Source organism: Phlebotomus papatasi, chromosome 2, assembly GCF_024763615.1.
Source record: "Phlebotomus papatasi isolate M1 chromosome 2, Ppap_2.1, whole genome shotgun sequence".
NCBI classification, from domain to species: Eukaryota; Metazoa; Arthropoda; class Insecta; order Diptera; family Psychodidae; genus Phlebotomus; species Phlebotomus papatasi.
In genome coordinates, this window is record NC_077223.1 from 11760309 (window position 1) to 11773968 (window position 13660).

General features: G+C 31.8%; 1 protein-coding gene across 2 annotated transcripts in view; it reads left to right on the forward strand.

Annotated features, from left to right (window-relative positions):
- Positions 1-13660, forward strand: part of LOC129803787 (neuropeptide CCHamide-1 receptor-like) — a 30722-nt gene that overhangs the window by 7070 nt on the left and 9992 nt on the right. Inside the window, exons 2-5 of one of the 2 annotated variants that reach the window (XM_055850586.1) lie at positions 5957-6393; positions 9372-9598; positions 11444-11541; positions 12516-12734. In XM_055850586.1, the coding sequence (XP_055706561.1) occupies positions 6122-6393; positions 9372-9598; positions 11444-11541; positions 12516-12734 (816 nt within the window). In that variant the 5' untranslated portion in view covers positions 5957-6121. The remainder of the gene's footprint in view (positions 1-5956; positions 6394-9371; positions 9599-11443; positions 11542-12515; positions 12735-13660) is intronic. The other variant, XM_055850587.1, reaches the window with a different exon arrangement.

Consider the following 13660-nt stretch of genomic DNA (forward strand, 5'->3'; position numbering starts at 1 on the left):
ATTAATCATGCTGCTTCTGTTTCGTTGTCAGGACACTTTAGAGGCGTAATGCCCGAAAATTGCTCATTTTTAACCACAGAAAAGCCTCCCACTTTTATGGTTGGTGACAAGTGTACAAGATGAAGAAGAGCATAGTTATTCACACGAAATTGTATAACATTTGTTTTAAGAGAGACGTTTTATTTTAATGCATTTCCTTTAGACAAATATTCTTCGTTGTGGTTCCTTTACTATTCATAATTTAAATACAGGAAAAATTCTCAGAGCATTTAAATTTTAAAAGCATTTTTCTCTTAAATAAATGAAATACAGTAGAGTCTCGCTATAGGCCATCGCTCTATAGTCCACAATTTATCGACCGTTGATTTCAAAACACTGATTTTAAGTTAGGTTATGTTTTTTAGTATGCGACATGCATAATTATTTTAATATTTTTGGCAAACTTTATTAAGTAGTTGTGATAATTGTGATCCACAATGAAGAGAGCAAGGATAAGTACCACAATCGCAAAGAAAGTGGAAGCCGTCGAGGAATTTCAATACTAAAAGTCGTTGATAACTTTAAAAAATTACATGGACTATAGTGCGACCCAAGTGTCAAATTTGAAACCAAATATGGACTATAGCGAGACTCTACTGTATATTTAAAATGATATATCCACCTGGCGCCCCCACTTGTGACAGTGGAGACGCCAAGTCTTTTTTTTAATGTAAGTTTTAAGTTAACTACAGGAATTAAAAAAAAATAATAGTAATAGAATTCGATACATTATGTTTAAAGCAATATATTTGTTGGGTAAATTTTCCTTTTAATGTTGTTTACAGTAATTTAATTCAGCTTTACCTTTATTGAAGACACTGGAGACGCCTGGTCACATAAAATAGCTTTAGAAATCTGACAATATTATTATTAGACTTATTGTTATTGAGGCTTAGCAAAATAAATATCTTCACAAATGTGTTCAAGAATCCATTGTCATTTGTCATCTTTCACAAAGCTTCAGAGCCATATATTTCTATGCCGCAATGAAAAGTTTTTCATTTTATAATGGTTTCCTACAATTTACAGAGGTTTCGGTTTGTTGATAAAATTCACATATCTGACAAGAAATTCATCAAAAATTGTTTATTTTCTTGCTGACATATATTTTCACACCCGTTTACGCTTTCCACCTACAATTCTTCGGACAATTTCTCGTCTCTTGCTGACTTTTCATTTTGAGCGATGACTGGGGGAAAGTGGATCGAAATGCAAATGATATCGTGGTTTTTCTCATCATTCACCATTCAGATATAATCAAGAAACAATCATGTGTTCACACATGATATCAAGAAAATTTTCATCTAAAGTAATTTCCTTTATAACATTTTCTCAACAGCAGCACATGAGTTTGCTAAAAAAAAAATTTATATTTTACCAGTATTAAGAGGATTATTTCTTCCTTTAATACGGACTTTCATTGAGTTCAGAATTTATTGTCGGTTTAATCCATGTAAAATTTAATTTAATACAACACCACAAAATTTTAACCTCATTATAATTCCGGAGATTAATTCGGACATCCAATAAAACTGAATTATCGCAAAATTGACGATTTTCATTTAGTGAAAAACTCATATTATAGTAAATGAGCCTGGTATATAGGAAAACACTCAATTTTGTTGACATGAAAATGAATTGAATGGATGAAAAATGTCGAGAGAAAAATAATTTTCCGACCTTATCCATCTGACATCGTGTAAACATGACAGTAAATGAACTTAGAGCTCATTCCAAGTTCAAGATTGTGGCTGTTGTGAAGTGAAATAAACATTATTTATTAATTACTAACGCTTGTTAGCCAAAATTCTCTATTGTAAGCCATCTTTTATGATGCTTTTATTGCTCTCGAAATTTCTTTTATTTCCTGCTAGCAGTCCAAATGGCTCGAGAATGGATTTTGGGAGGGAAAATAATTGATATGGTGTGAGAAAATGAAGAACATTAGCAATTTGTATTAGAGCACCATGGTGTTTGAAATTAATTTACAACATATTTCTGCAACATTTCTGTACATCGTGTCCATGGACAATCAATTTATCATATTTGTAATTTCTTCAACTGTATCCAATAATTTATTATTGAAAACTTTATCTGAATATTTATTTGTAATATTTTTTATTACATCTGAAAGAAATCAGATAAAAAATTCAATTCTTGCGAAATAACACTTTGTTAAGGCTCAATTTTCTGATGTAATAACAACATCAAATATTTACGTTCATATATAAAATATATAAAGCGTGAAATGTTTGAGTGGTCTTGCAGCTTTTTGTCCAAACACAATGTCATGAATATGCATCTACTAAAAAATCGCATCTTTTCACTGTTGACTGACTTTAGTCTCTGGCTAAATGCATTTACTTTTTTTTCCTCCATAGAATAGCAATAAAAAAAAATAAACACAAGGATAGTCTTCGTGCAATTGTACACAGTTATTACCATATATTTTTTCACTGGGAAACTGCGAGATGGAATATAGAAAAGCTTTTAGTGTAAAACGTGGAGGTAATAATGGGTGATCAGAGTTCTTCAAATCCATTAAATAAATCATGCAATTTATTCACAGAGACGCAATGATATCCTGCGGATATTATTCCCCTCTTTTAACACGCGATTTCACAATCCATTTATCCTTTAGAGATACATATAGGAAAAAACACGTCTTTCTCCCCAAAAGCTCTTTTCCTGTAACACCCCGTGTAATTTTGGAAAACTTTCACAAACCTTGCGGCTAAACTACACACATCCAATAATTTCCCTGTTGACACAGTCAGCAAAGTTTTCTGATAGTCTTGCAGATTGTTCATTGAAAATTATATACAATATTTCGAAGTTCAGACAACCTTCGGGGTAAACTGTCTCAAATGCTCGAATATCATTATATCAATATTTGCCTTCGAGTAATTAATATTGATGGAAAGCATTGTATTTCTGGAATTGTAAAATTTTCCTGCTTAATCCTGATTTTCTCATTCCAAACTTGCGTTCATTAAGTAGAGTTTTTTTTTGTATAAAGCAGAGATTAAACTGTGAACAAAAAATGCTTATTTTTTCATAAAATCCCGTAAAAACTTTTCTTCGAGGGTAATATTTTAAGATTTAATTAAATTGTCAGCTGGATGTTATTTTGTGATGCTGTGTGAAGTTTAAGAGTTTAGGCATCGAAAAGTGGAAAGTCTTGTCGTCTACTCTTTCCATTCCATTGTACGCAAAAAAATAAAGAAAACACTATTAAGTAAAAATCAAAATAAGGAAAGTTTTTCTTCTCCATCAGACAGAAAAGTCACTATTCAGTGTGTGTTTTATCTCATGGAGGCATTAAGAAACACAGAGACTAAATGTGAGAAAAGTCAATCCAAAGTGCTATGTAAGAAATAAGTGAGTGTCTGTGGCCGTGTGGAAAAAGCTATTTATTTTCCGATAGATTTCCCCTTGAGATACTCTGAGTTATCTCTTCATGAAAATATGTCTCTTTTTCTTCCCTGTCTTCTATTAATATCTTCACTAGTTATCTTACTCATGAGGTGTTGGAATATATGGTGTTATTTTAAGGATTAAGTTAAGTGTCTAACACTATCAATATACCTAAAATCATCTACATAGTTTATAGTACACAAATATTCCAAAATTTTCGTATGTAGGGTGCAGGTATAACTTATGGCCACATTAAAGACATATCTCCTTCCAGCTGGTTATCTTTTTGACCAATTAAAGCAAAATCTTGAGAGTAATTTATTTCATGTTGTTTCTTTCGATATATTCAAATGAATTCACTAGGAAAATCCCTCAAACTCCGGAAAATATGTAATTTTCCCAACCATGTAAAATTCATAACTTGTGGCCTCTTTTACGAACTTATGGCCACTCGTGGAATAACTTATGGCCACAATTTCAAATGATATTAAACAAACCTAGTAATAAAATAATTTTAATACAAAAGAAAAGAAAAGCATTTTAAAGACTTTCATAGGTTTTTAATATTTTTTAACAAGTTTTTTTTTAATAGATTTTTCTCATAATAGTAGCAAATTACTAACATTGATTCTCCGCACTGTGGTCAGTAATCTAACCTGTCTTCCAACCTCATCTACCTCACAATATCCTCCTTTGTCTGTCCTCTTTTGGGCACTATGGAAGCCTCCATGATCAAATATTTCTCTCGGGGAATTTCCGGAGACTTTAACATAGTGTTTTTGTGGGGATTGTGATACAGTTGAAATGACTGGAATACTTTGGTCGTGGTCATTCCATTCTCAATGCTTCTCAATACTCCTTGCATCCTTTCAGTTCAATAATAGGGCTTCGCTTTTATTTTAATCATATTTTTCATTGTCCTATAAGAGGGAAAATAGAGAAAAAGTTAGGTTATTTACAACAAAATGCAAGTTCAGAGAAAAAAACTCAACAACACACTTACTCATTTATAAACAACTTTATGTTACAATTTCAGCACATACCTTAAATTTTATTAAATATTATATATAATATACACGACTGTCTGTCAACTCGGTAAACCAAATATCTGTGAGGGCGCTACACGTCAAATACTGTGGCCACAAGTTAATAATCTTATTAAATTGGTCATAACTTATGGCCTGGTCATTATTTTACATTTTTTGTTTTAAAAATCAACAAAATCAATGGATAATAGAAAATATAGTTACTAAGAAAACATATTTTGAAAAATAGTGCTAAATATTTTTGATTGAAGATATAAAATTTAGTCACTGAAAATTGTGAAATCGTTAGTAAATTCCTTAACAATTTGACGTATATTTAATCGTCGGGCGCATCAGTGAAATAATTCCCACAAAATAATTAAAATTCAATCAAAATATAAAAGTAAATCAGTTTAAAAGTTTCATTTAATGATAGCAAATCAAATTTTCCTAATTTTGTGGTTCTTCGAAATTAATTTGTGAAAAAAAATTGAAGATTTCTGCGAGGTGACCACAAGTATAGACTGGCTATAAGTAATGCCGCCACCCTATAGTGTGGTGGCATTACTTGTGGCCTGTCTTTACTTATAGCCTTGTCAGCAGGGGGTGAATAAGTATGGTCAGCGAGTGTACCGTAAGTTTCAGATCGTCAGACCGCGCGATCAGGCAACGAGATCGCACTGATCGCGCGATGTCTCCAAGATCGCGCTGATCGCACTAAAGGTATACCGTGCCTGGCAGACTTATTCACCTACACAACTTATAAAAAATATTTTCATCATCGAATATTTTTAATTTGAAGGTTTTTCGAAATCATTTTGTGACAATTTAAAGTTATTTTGGGAGAAGGTCATAAGTAAAGACAGAGGCCACAAATAATGCCGCCACCCTACATATTTTTGAATATGTCATATATTTTTCTTTATAAGAATATTCAGGGTTTTTCATATGTTTCACTTGTTATGCTGACTTTTCAATTGACTTTAATCTCAAGACTATAAAATTAAGATTCTCTGTTATACTTCATCAGGATCGACTTATATGACAATCCACATTAACCTCAAATTTGTATCACAAACTGTTTGCCATACAGATTAGTAACAAACATTAAAAAAACAAACAAACAAACTTTACAGCGTTTGCAGCATTTTCTCCAAAATTTCAGAATCACAAAATTAAACGAAAAATACTCCCTATAGGAAGTAGAGGGTGCAAAGATTAAGAGATATCGAAGAATTGAGGGATTATATTGCTTTCTCTTCAAGTTCGAGCAATAAAAATGATTTATGTTTTAATAAGGAATAAGCCAAAAGACAATCTGGTTGCAATATCCATTTAAGGCGGATATATCAAACTTTATTTCAATCAAAAATATCAATTTTTTGCAAATTAATTATATTACATCCGCCTTCTAATGAAAAATTCGTACAAGAAAGAATTTGTTAAAGAAAGTTAATTAATTCACCCTCCTACAGGTCTCCTTCTTTTCATTTGCGCCAGAAAAGGTATCGAAATAGAAGCATCTTCCTGTGCCCAATAACCCCAGGAGCGCCACTAAAATGGTCAATTGTCGCTATGGTGTAATTTAGAGACAGTAGTTGATATTGTTTCTGAACACTGAGGCCAGCATTTGAGGCCTAATGATGCTTGAGTTAGTAACAGATATTCCAAGGAATGATATATTCAGCACAGTATCAAATATCACTGACGATGATAGCCTCTTTGGTGTGTTTACTAACGATACGGGAGCTCCAAATACTACACAGGTTCCCTATACACCATACGAAAACCGACCTGAGACGTATATCGTCCCTATCATCTTTTTCCTGATCTTTATCATTGGGACTATCGGAAATGGAACCCTCGTTGTGGTATTTCTTAGACATCGAGCAATGAGAAATGTTCCCAACACGTAAGTGCATACTTTATAAAATTTATTACTATATAATAGATGCGCTCTAAAAATGCAATTATTATGTGCATCGTAAAACAGAGAAATCAATCAATATTTTCTCTTAATCTATTTAATTTCTTAAACAGATTGGCAAAAATATTCTAGCCCTTATTTCTCTGTTGTCAAATGTATATTTACAAAACCAACGTAATATATTGATCGCAATATCAAAGATTACACTTTTAGTTAGATTTTTCGAAGCCACATGACTTTAAAAGTGATTATTAGACAATATCCTTATATTATTCGTTAATTGCTTTAAATAAAAAATGTTCATACAATCCACAAATTAAATAGATAGGGGAGACAGGGGTAGAATTAGCCAGCAAATGAAGCTTTTTTTTCGTGAGTGACTTGTGAAAAAATGATAAGGTTTATCTAATATTTTTATGTTTCATAAGTAGCATTAGGATATTGGCTATATGAAACAGTGTAGTCCAAAGCTCTAAAATCGTTGAGTTTTTCTAGAGAGGATAATGAAAAAAGTATGACACATTGGCTACACTTGCCCCGGCCTGGGTAGAAATAGCCACTTTTGGGGTACTAATTGCCACTAGTTTCCCAGATGAAATTTTAAACTGGAGATACCAAATATTGTTTCACTTGATACACTGAAGCCCACTGATGCTAAATATGTTACTTAAACCTAAATAAAAGGGCTTTAGCCAACTTTTTTATGACATTTTTGTAATTGAGGCAAAATTAATGCAAACATTCTGAAAAAATCTATTTCTCAAGTTGCTCATACAAATGGCAATATTGCTTGGAATATCAATAGTACTTTTTCATCTAACAATTATCCATGTATTAGTGAAAAATCATTGATAGTTTTAGCCCGCCACGGAAGAGTGACTACAACTGCCCCGAGGGCTGTTTCAGTGCTTATCATCTTATATAAAAAAGTGGATAATTATTATCCAAGTGAAAAATATTTTTTAATTAGGTTTATTAAACCAGAAACGAGGAAAAACTATGAAATCTTGACTAGAAACTCAGAAAACCAAATGCTGGTCCAAAAACTGTAACATCAAAACTACAATTTTATACCCATTTTATAAAAATGCTTCTAAATTGTAGGATAACAGGATCAGAGTTATAAATATTTCTGGGAATATAGGGATGTGTTCCTACTTTCATTAAAAAATACTTTGCTCGATGTACATTTTAAGAAAAACGAGAAAAATCCACTGTCTACTTTTACCCCTGGCTATAGGTACCCCGGTCTCCCCTACTATAGAAAGTAATCTGGGCCCCTAATAAAATTATTTGATCGATAAATAACGAGGTACAGATTTCATTTTTTATAAACTAATTAATTTGTATTTAATTGGTTTAAAAATAATGAAATAAATTACAATTTTTAGTACGGGTGAAATTTGAGAACTTAATCCAGAATATCTGTCTTATACTTCCAATGCAAATTATTTACATGCGGGTCTATACGATTTATCGCCATATAAAATGTATTAGTATCTTAAATACTTTAAGAAAATAACCTAATTTCTTGTATAGAAACTTGAGCAGTTCGGGTAATTCAAATATTATTACAGTTTACATAATAAAATATTATATCAGATTAGGTTTCTCTTTTCAAATAGTCAATATTCTGACTAAAAAAAAATAATATAATGTATATTTACCCCGAATAAGATTCAGATTCATTTGTAAAAAGTTTAAACTGCGTAAAAACCACTCATTTTTCCATCAATAATTTACAAATGTCTTTGTTTCCATCCGAGATCTAATGTCAATGAACTTTCCGCAGAAATAATTTATATACTATTTTAATGCGTATTAAACTCAATTGACTATTCATAAATTATGTATTCTGAGCTTTTTGTGACTGCAATATACACTGCAGTACAAAGCTAAAAATGTTGTCATAAAAGAAAATGCTGAAAAGCTTTATGAATACTATCAATTCAACCATAAACTATAATGGTAATATGGAAAAAGGAAATATCGGTTACTATAAATACCTGTTCCCTTGTATAAAAGGCTATATCACCTAAATATAGAATTTTGGATACGTTTATTAATTTATTCTACAAGGTTTTAAGCAACTTTCCACACAATTTGATTTCATTTTATTAAAGGGTTCTCGTCATTTCTGGCGATTCTCTTATTTTCCACTCAACATCTAAAAAGAAAAGCTGAGTATAAAATAGACATCGAATACAGTTTTCTATAATATATATAGATATATAAATATTTAATTGGAGAAATGAAGTTTTTCTCAATATTTTTTGTAAGACAAACTATAGAACATTCCTCAACTGTACAATTTAGACATACAGTCCTTTAGAATTAAAAGAATGGAAATTAGCAAATTTAATTAGTTAATTTTGGTGAGTTTTATTCTTCTGAAGTTATTTAAAATGAATATAATTCAAGCCCAAAAATCACAATATTACCTCTTGCCTGATCATAGTTAAATTGATTGCTTCAGAGGTTGTTGTGAGTTAATGGAAAAATGATTAATAGATGGGTAATTAAACGGCTTTTTTTTAGTCATTTTTCAAGTAAAAATTTGTTAGGACACAGAACTTTTTCACAACAGCTAAAGTCTTTAGTGGCCTAATTTTTTCATCATTTAGATTTTAAAAGTTTCAAGTGCTTAACCATTTATTCAAAATGTCGTGAGTCATTCACAAAAAGAAAGGCCATAAAGATAGCAAAGGAATAAATGGATTAGGTATTTTATAGAAAATTCTAGAGGTTGTTCTAATAAAATTAAATACAGCCGATATCATTGGTGTATTTTTCTGCTGGAAATAAACTGACAGAAACTGAAACAATAAATCTTTACGTGCTGAATACATAAAATGAATTGTGTAAAAGGAATGTAACGAAGTTTGTACACTTGACAGGATACTGATTAGGCGCGTGCTTTCTTGCTAAAGTGTATAAGGAAACATTTATTTCACCCATTTCAGATACATACTATCACTAGCTCTAGCTGATCTACTGGTGATTCTCACGACGGTCCCACTGACATCTACAGTATACGTCTTTGACTCATGGTTTTGGGGCCAAGAACTGTGTACGATATCAGAATTCGTAAAGGATGTCTCCATAGGTGTATCAGTCTTTACACTCACAGCTCTCTCAGGGGATAGGTTCTTTGCCATAGTGGATCCTCTTAGAAAATTTCATACTCACAGTAAGTCTAAAACTTTACTCCAAAAAAGTTCAAACACAATTTTTTTGTTCATTTTTCAATAAAAAATTTTAAAATTTACAAAATTTCATTAATAATGATAACATAATCCTGGTGAAAATTTGAAAAGTAACATTTTCTTTTGAATATAATTGAAAATTGTACATACATTGTGATCTAACTTCAAAATTATACACATTTCACTTTCAAGAGGATTTGTAATTCTCTCGTTGTCATTCCTAATTAGCTTCATCCCGTAACACCTCTTCCCGCACAATTTAACGTGATTTTTGCCTCATTATCTCATACCGTGCTAGGAAACATCGCGTGAAGAATCCCCATCAAAATGCTAATATTCTCCCCTCATCCTAATAAACCCCCAATTACAAATTTTAATTTTAATTGGTACACAATTGCCCTTTAATTTATATAGGCCTTTTCTTGATGCTTGTGGTGTATTGACCGCGGTGACATTAATGTTCAAATGTATTATATCATATTAAATCAAGTTCATTAACAATTATGCAAACTAGTGTATTGAAATATACAGAATTACTTATTGAATTAAAATATTAAATATAGTTATATTGTGTTTCTATCGATCTTTGTTGTGATTTTTGGCTCAATATTTTTATATTAGGGGATTGTAGGCAGCCTTCGCACATTTTTTCGTGCTTCATTTTCAGGACTTTTCTCTGACTAAACTGTAAAATGGGCAGTGAATTGCACTACACCAAAAAGTTCTCTGATCTTTTAGGTTTCTATGCATGCCTAGTTCACTATCACAGAATTGTTGGTTTTTCCTGGACAGGAAAATGAAAAAAATATGACGATTTGTACGATTCTTGCCCCCGGGGGCAGCATTCACACGATGGGGGTTTGGGTTCGTCATTGCTTTTTTTCTCAAAATATATTTTATCTACAATTAAAAATTATTTTCCGATTGTTATACTGTACCCCCGTGAACCCGCGGAAACTATCACTGCACTAAAAGAAGATCTTTAAAACACCTTTTTTTCACATTTTCTGGAGCACTGTTTTTTTCTTTCAAATGAATATCGAAAAATCGACTATGCACATGTTCACCCGGTTTACACTGTCAATAACCGTCGTCTCATGGAGATGGGAAGAGAAAATGATCAAGAATGTCTCACTGTAGCTTATGAGGCTTTAGTGAGGATATGATTTTAAAGCTGGAGTTGTCTGATGGATGTGCGAACGCTCGCACATTCAGCGTTTGAAACCACACACAGTGTAGTACTTGCGAATTTTCCGCCACCGTGAAAATAATTTCCCTCCGATGCAAAAAATTATTACGTAAATATCATCTCAAGTATACTCTTCTTCCACTGTGTAAGTAATTTTTTTTAAAAAAATAGTTAAATTATAAGAAATCAAATGAAATGTGCGCCATCAAAATTACCCATTTTGGGCCAATTTTCTATTTGTGATCCTAGCACCTAGGATAGAAGGACTTGGCTGCCTATTTTTACAATGAAGATAAGGTTCATAAATACTTATCTTATAGCTAAGAAATGCGGAACCAACTCTTTGGAAATAAAGAGAAAATTCGCATCGTTCGAAAGCTCACACGTGCGAAGCCTGCCTACATTCCCCTACTGCTCGGACTCACAGAGTGACCTTTATATAATCAGCTTTCTTTTAACTTATTACCGAACTAGAGAGCAAACCGTCAGAGATATCAACTTTCGGTCTTCAGTGACCCCCTCTAAAAAACATTGTCTAGAGATGTTTTTGATGTATTTAAAATTCAGTTTCATATATTCCAACTTTATGCACTTTTGAGCGTAAAGGAGTTTTTTTTTAATAAATTCTTATACATTTCAGGTGGAAGAGCAACGAAATTAACAGTGTCCATTGCCATATCAATTTGGATTTTAGCCATTATCTGTGGTATTCCAGCTCTTGTAGGTTCTTACATTCGGGTGAGTATTTTCATATTTAAGTTCAACGCATTTCTTATTCAAATTCCCATAAATCACTTCCAATTCACTTAACCACAATAGTACAGGGGAAATAGTTGTAGAGCAGCTAAGGTATTTTCCAGAAACTTTCGTGTAACAAGTGCATTGTTTCACCAGTATAAAATGTAATATCCGGTATTCCTTTACCGAATTCAGTCATGCTGTATTACTTTCTCTAAAACGCTCTAAATATTTATATAATAAGTTTGTTTATCAACATTCTGCTTAAAATATCTAGAATATTCTGCACTTCTATACAATTATTTTGACTCTGCAATAAGTACGTGTTTTGCAAGATTAAACAACTATGTAGATGAATTTTAAAAACAAGAAGTATAGAGTATGTAATATTTAAATCAAATACAAAACTATTTTTTAACGTTTAATTCATTCAATTAACTTTGTTTAAAATTTAATTAATTGTATTAGACATTCATTTCTAAACTTTTCCGTGAAACAGAAAAAAATACAGAGTTTATTAAAAATTGTGTTTACAAAATAAAAGACGTGTACTTAATTAAAACTGACCGTAGCACTATGTGCCTTTCAATTAAGTTAGTTAATCCTTTGCGAGATGGAGAGTAAAAGTTTTCCTAAGGGTTTCTCATTTACATTCATACGCTGTCTTATATCCTTAAGGATAAAAAAGAGTTGTTTTTTAAAATATGTACTCATTGAATTTTTTTTTGTATATAACAAGTTCCTGAAGTAGGTTAACCTTCAGCTGATTAAAGTGCATCTTTTAATTGCCAATCGTTGATTAAATGTGTCAGCGTAATAATATTGGAAAGCTTAGAGCATTGACAAAGCGCTCAAGACAGCTCCATTATATACTTTTAAAAGAAAAAGTTGCAAAGTTTCTTATAGTGTTGAGGGATGCAAAAAGTATTTAAGCTTCTCGATGAGGTTGGGATTTAATATAATTTCACTTGCAGGTGGTGCAAGTGAACAAAGAAGTATCCTTTGAGCTGTGCTACCCTTTTGGGCCGCCAGAATGGGGCAAAACCTATGCTCGCTACATTGTAATGGCCCGCTTTATGATCTTCTATGCCATTCCACTGCTCATAATTGCCATATTCTACGCCCTCATTGCACGACATCTATTCTATAGTGCTAGTAATGTACCAGGAGAGATGCAAGGCGCCTTGCGTCAGGTAATACGATTATAAAACTTTTATTAATTCCAATACATTGTTTATTTTACGTTTCGACTATAAAGTTATTTCCATATTTAACAAAAGGGATGATAAAGCTTTACGGAATTCTCGAACATAAGAGACTAACTCACAGGAATAATAATTGTGCTCACAAATTTAAGCTTTCCGCAAACTCATTTTTTTTTATTTTATCAGTTCCCATCCAAATTAAACAAATTCATTTCTTTTGCCTCACAATTTATCCTCAAAACCACAGTCATAATATAATTAAATTTTGGTGAGGAATCGATATATTATGTAAAATCAAATTTTGCTTTCAATGGAGTTTGTGCATTAAAAGAAAATGTTTTACTCTTGAAAAATATATGAGCTTCTCAAGATTTTTTTTTTTAATTTTGTAGAACTCATTTCGAAAATATACCTTGTATAATTACAGTCATTCATCGCTTCGCCTTCGTGATGGTAGGGTGGAATCACCAGTTCTCGCCAGTGCCCCACTTCTCGCCACTTACATTGAAATCGCTATTTTTCGCAATTTATGAAATAAATGAGTCGCATTTTTTTGTATTGTTTCTGCTTCTACGCATAGAATCGAAAAATAATAATTATTCGTTTTGGATTCACGATTTTGATCACTTTTTAGAGCAATATTTTAAGCAAGTGCATGGAATCCAACATCTCTTACCAAATGTACTAAGTGTCGTCAAATTTTCATCAGGCCAAAAATACCTATTTGGGTAAATAATTTGTCTATTGAATATTTAATTGCACTTGTGGAATACATACAATTTGTATTTAGTCAATTAATATTTCATTTTATATTAGTTTTGTATAAAAATGAGGCATGGCGAGAAGTGGTAATATTCTGGAATTGATTTTACCACCTGTCGCCATATCTTATCAATAGGCGACGCTAACTTCAC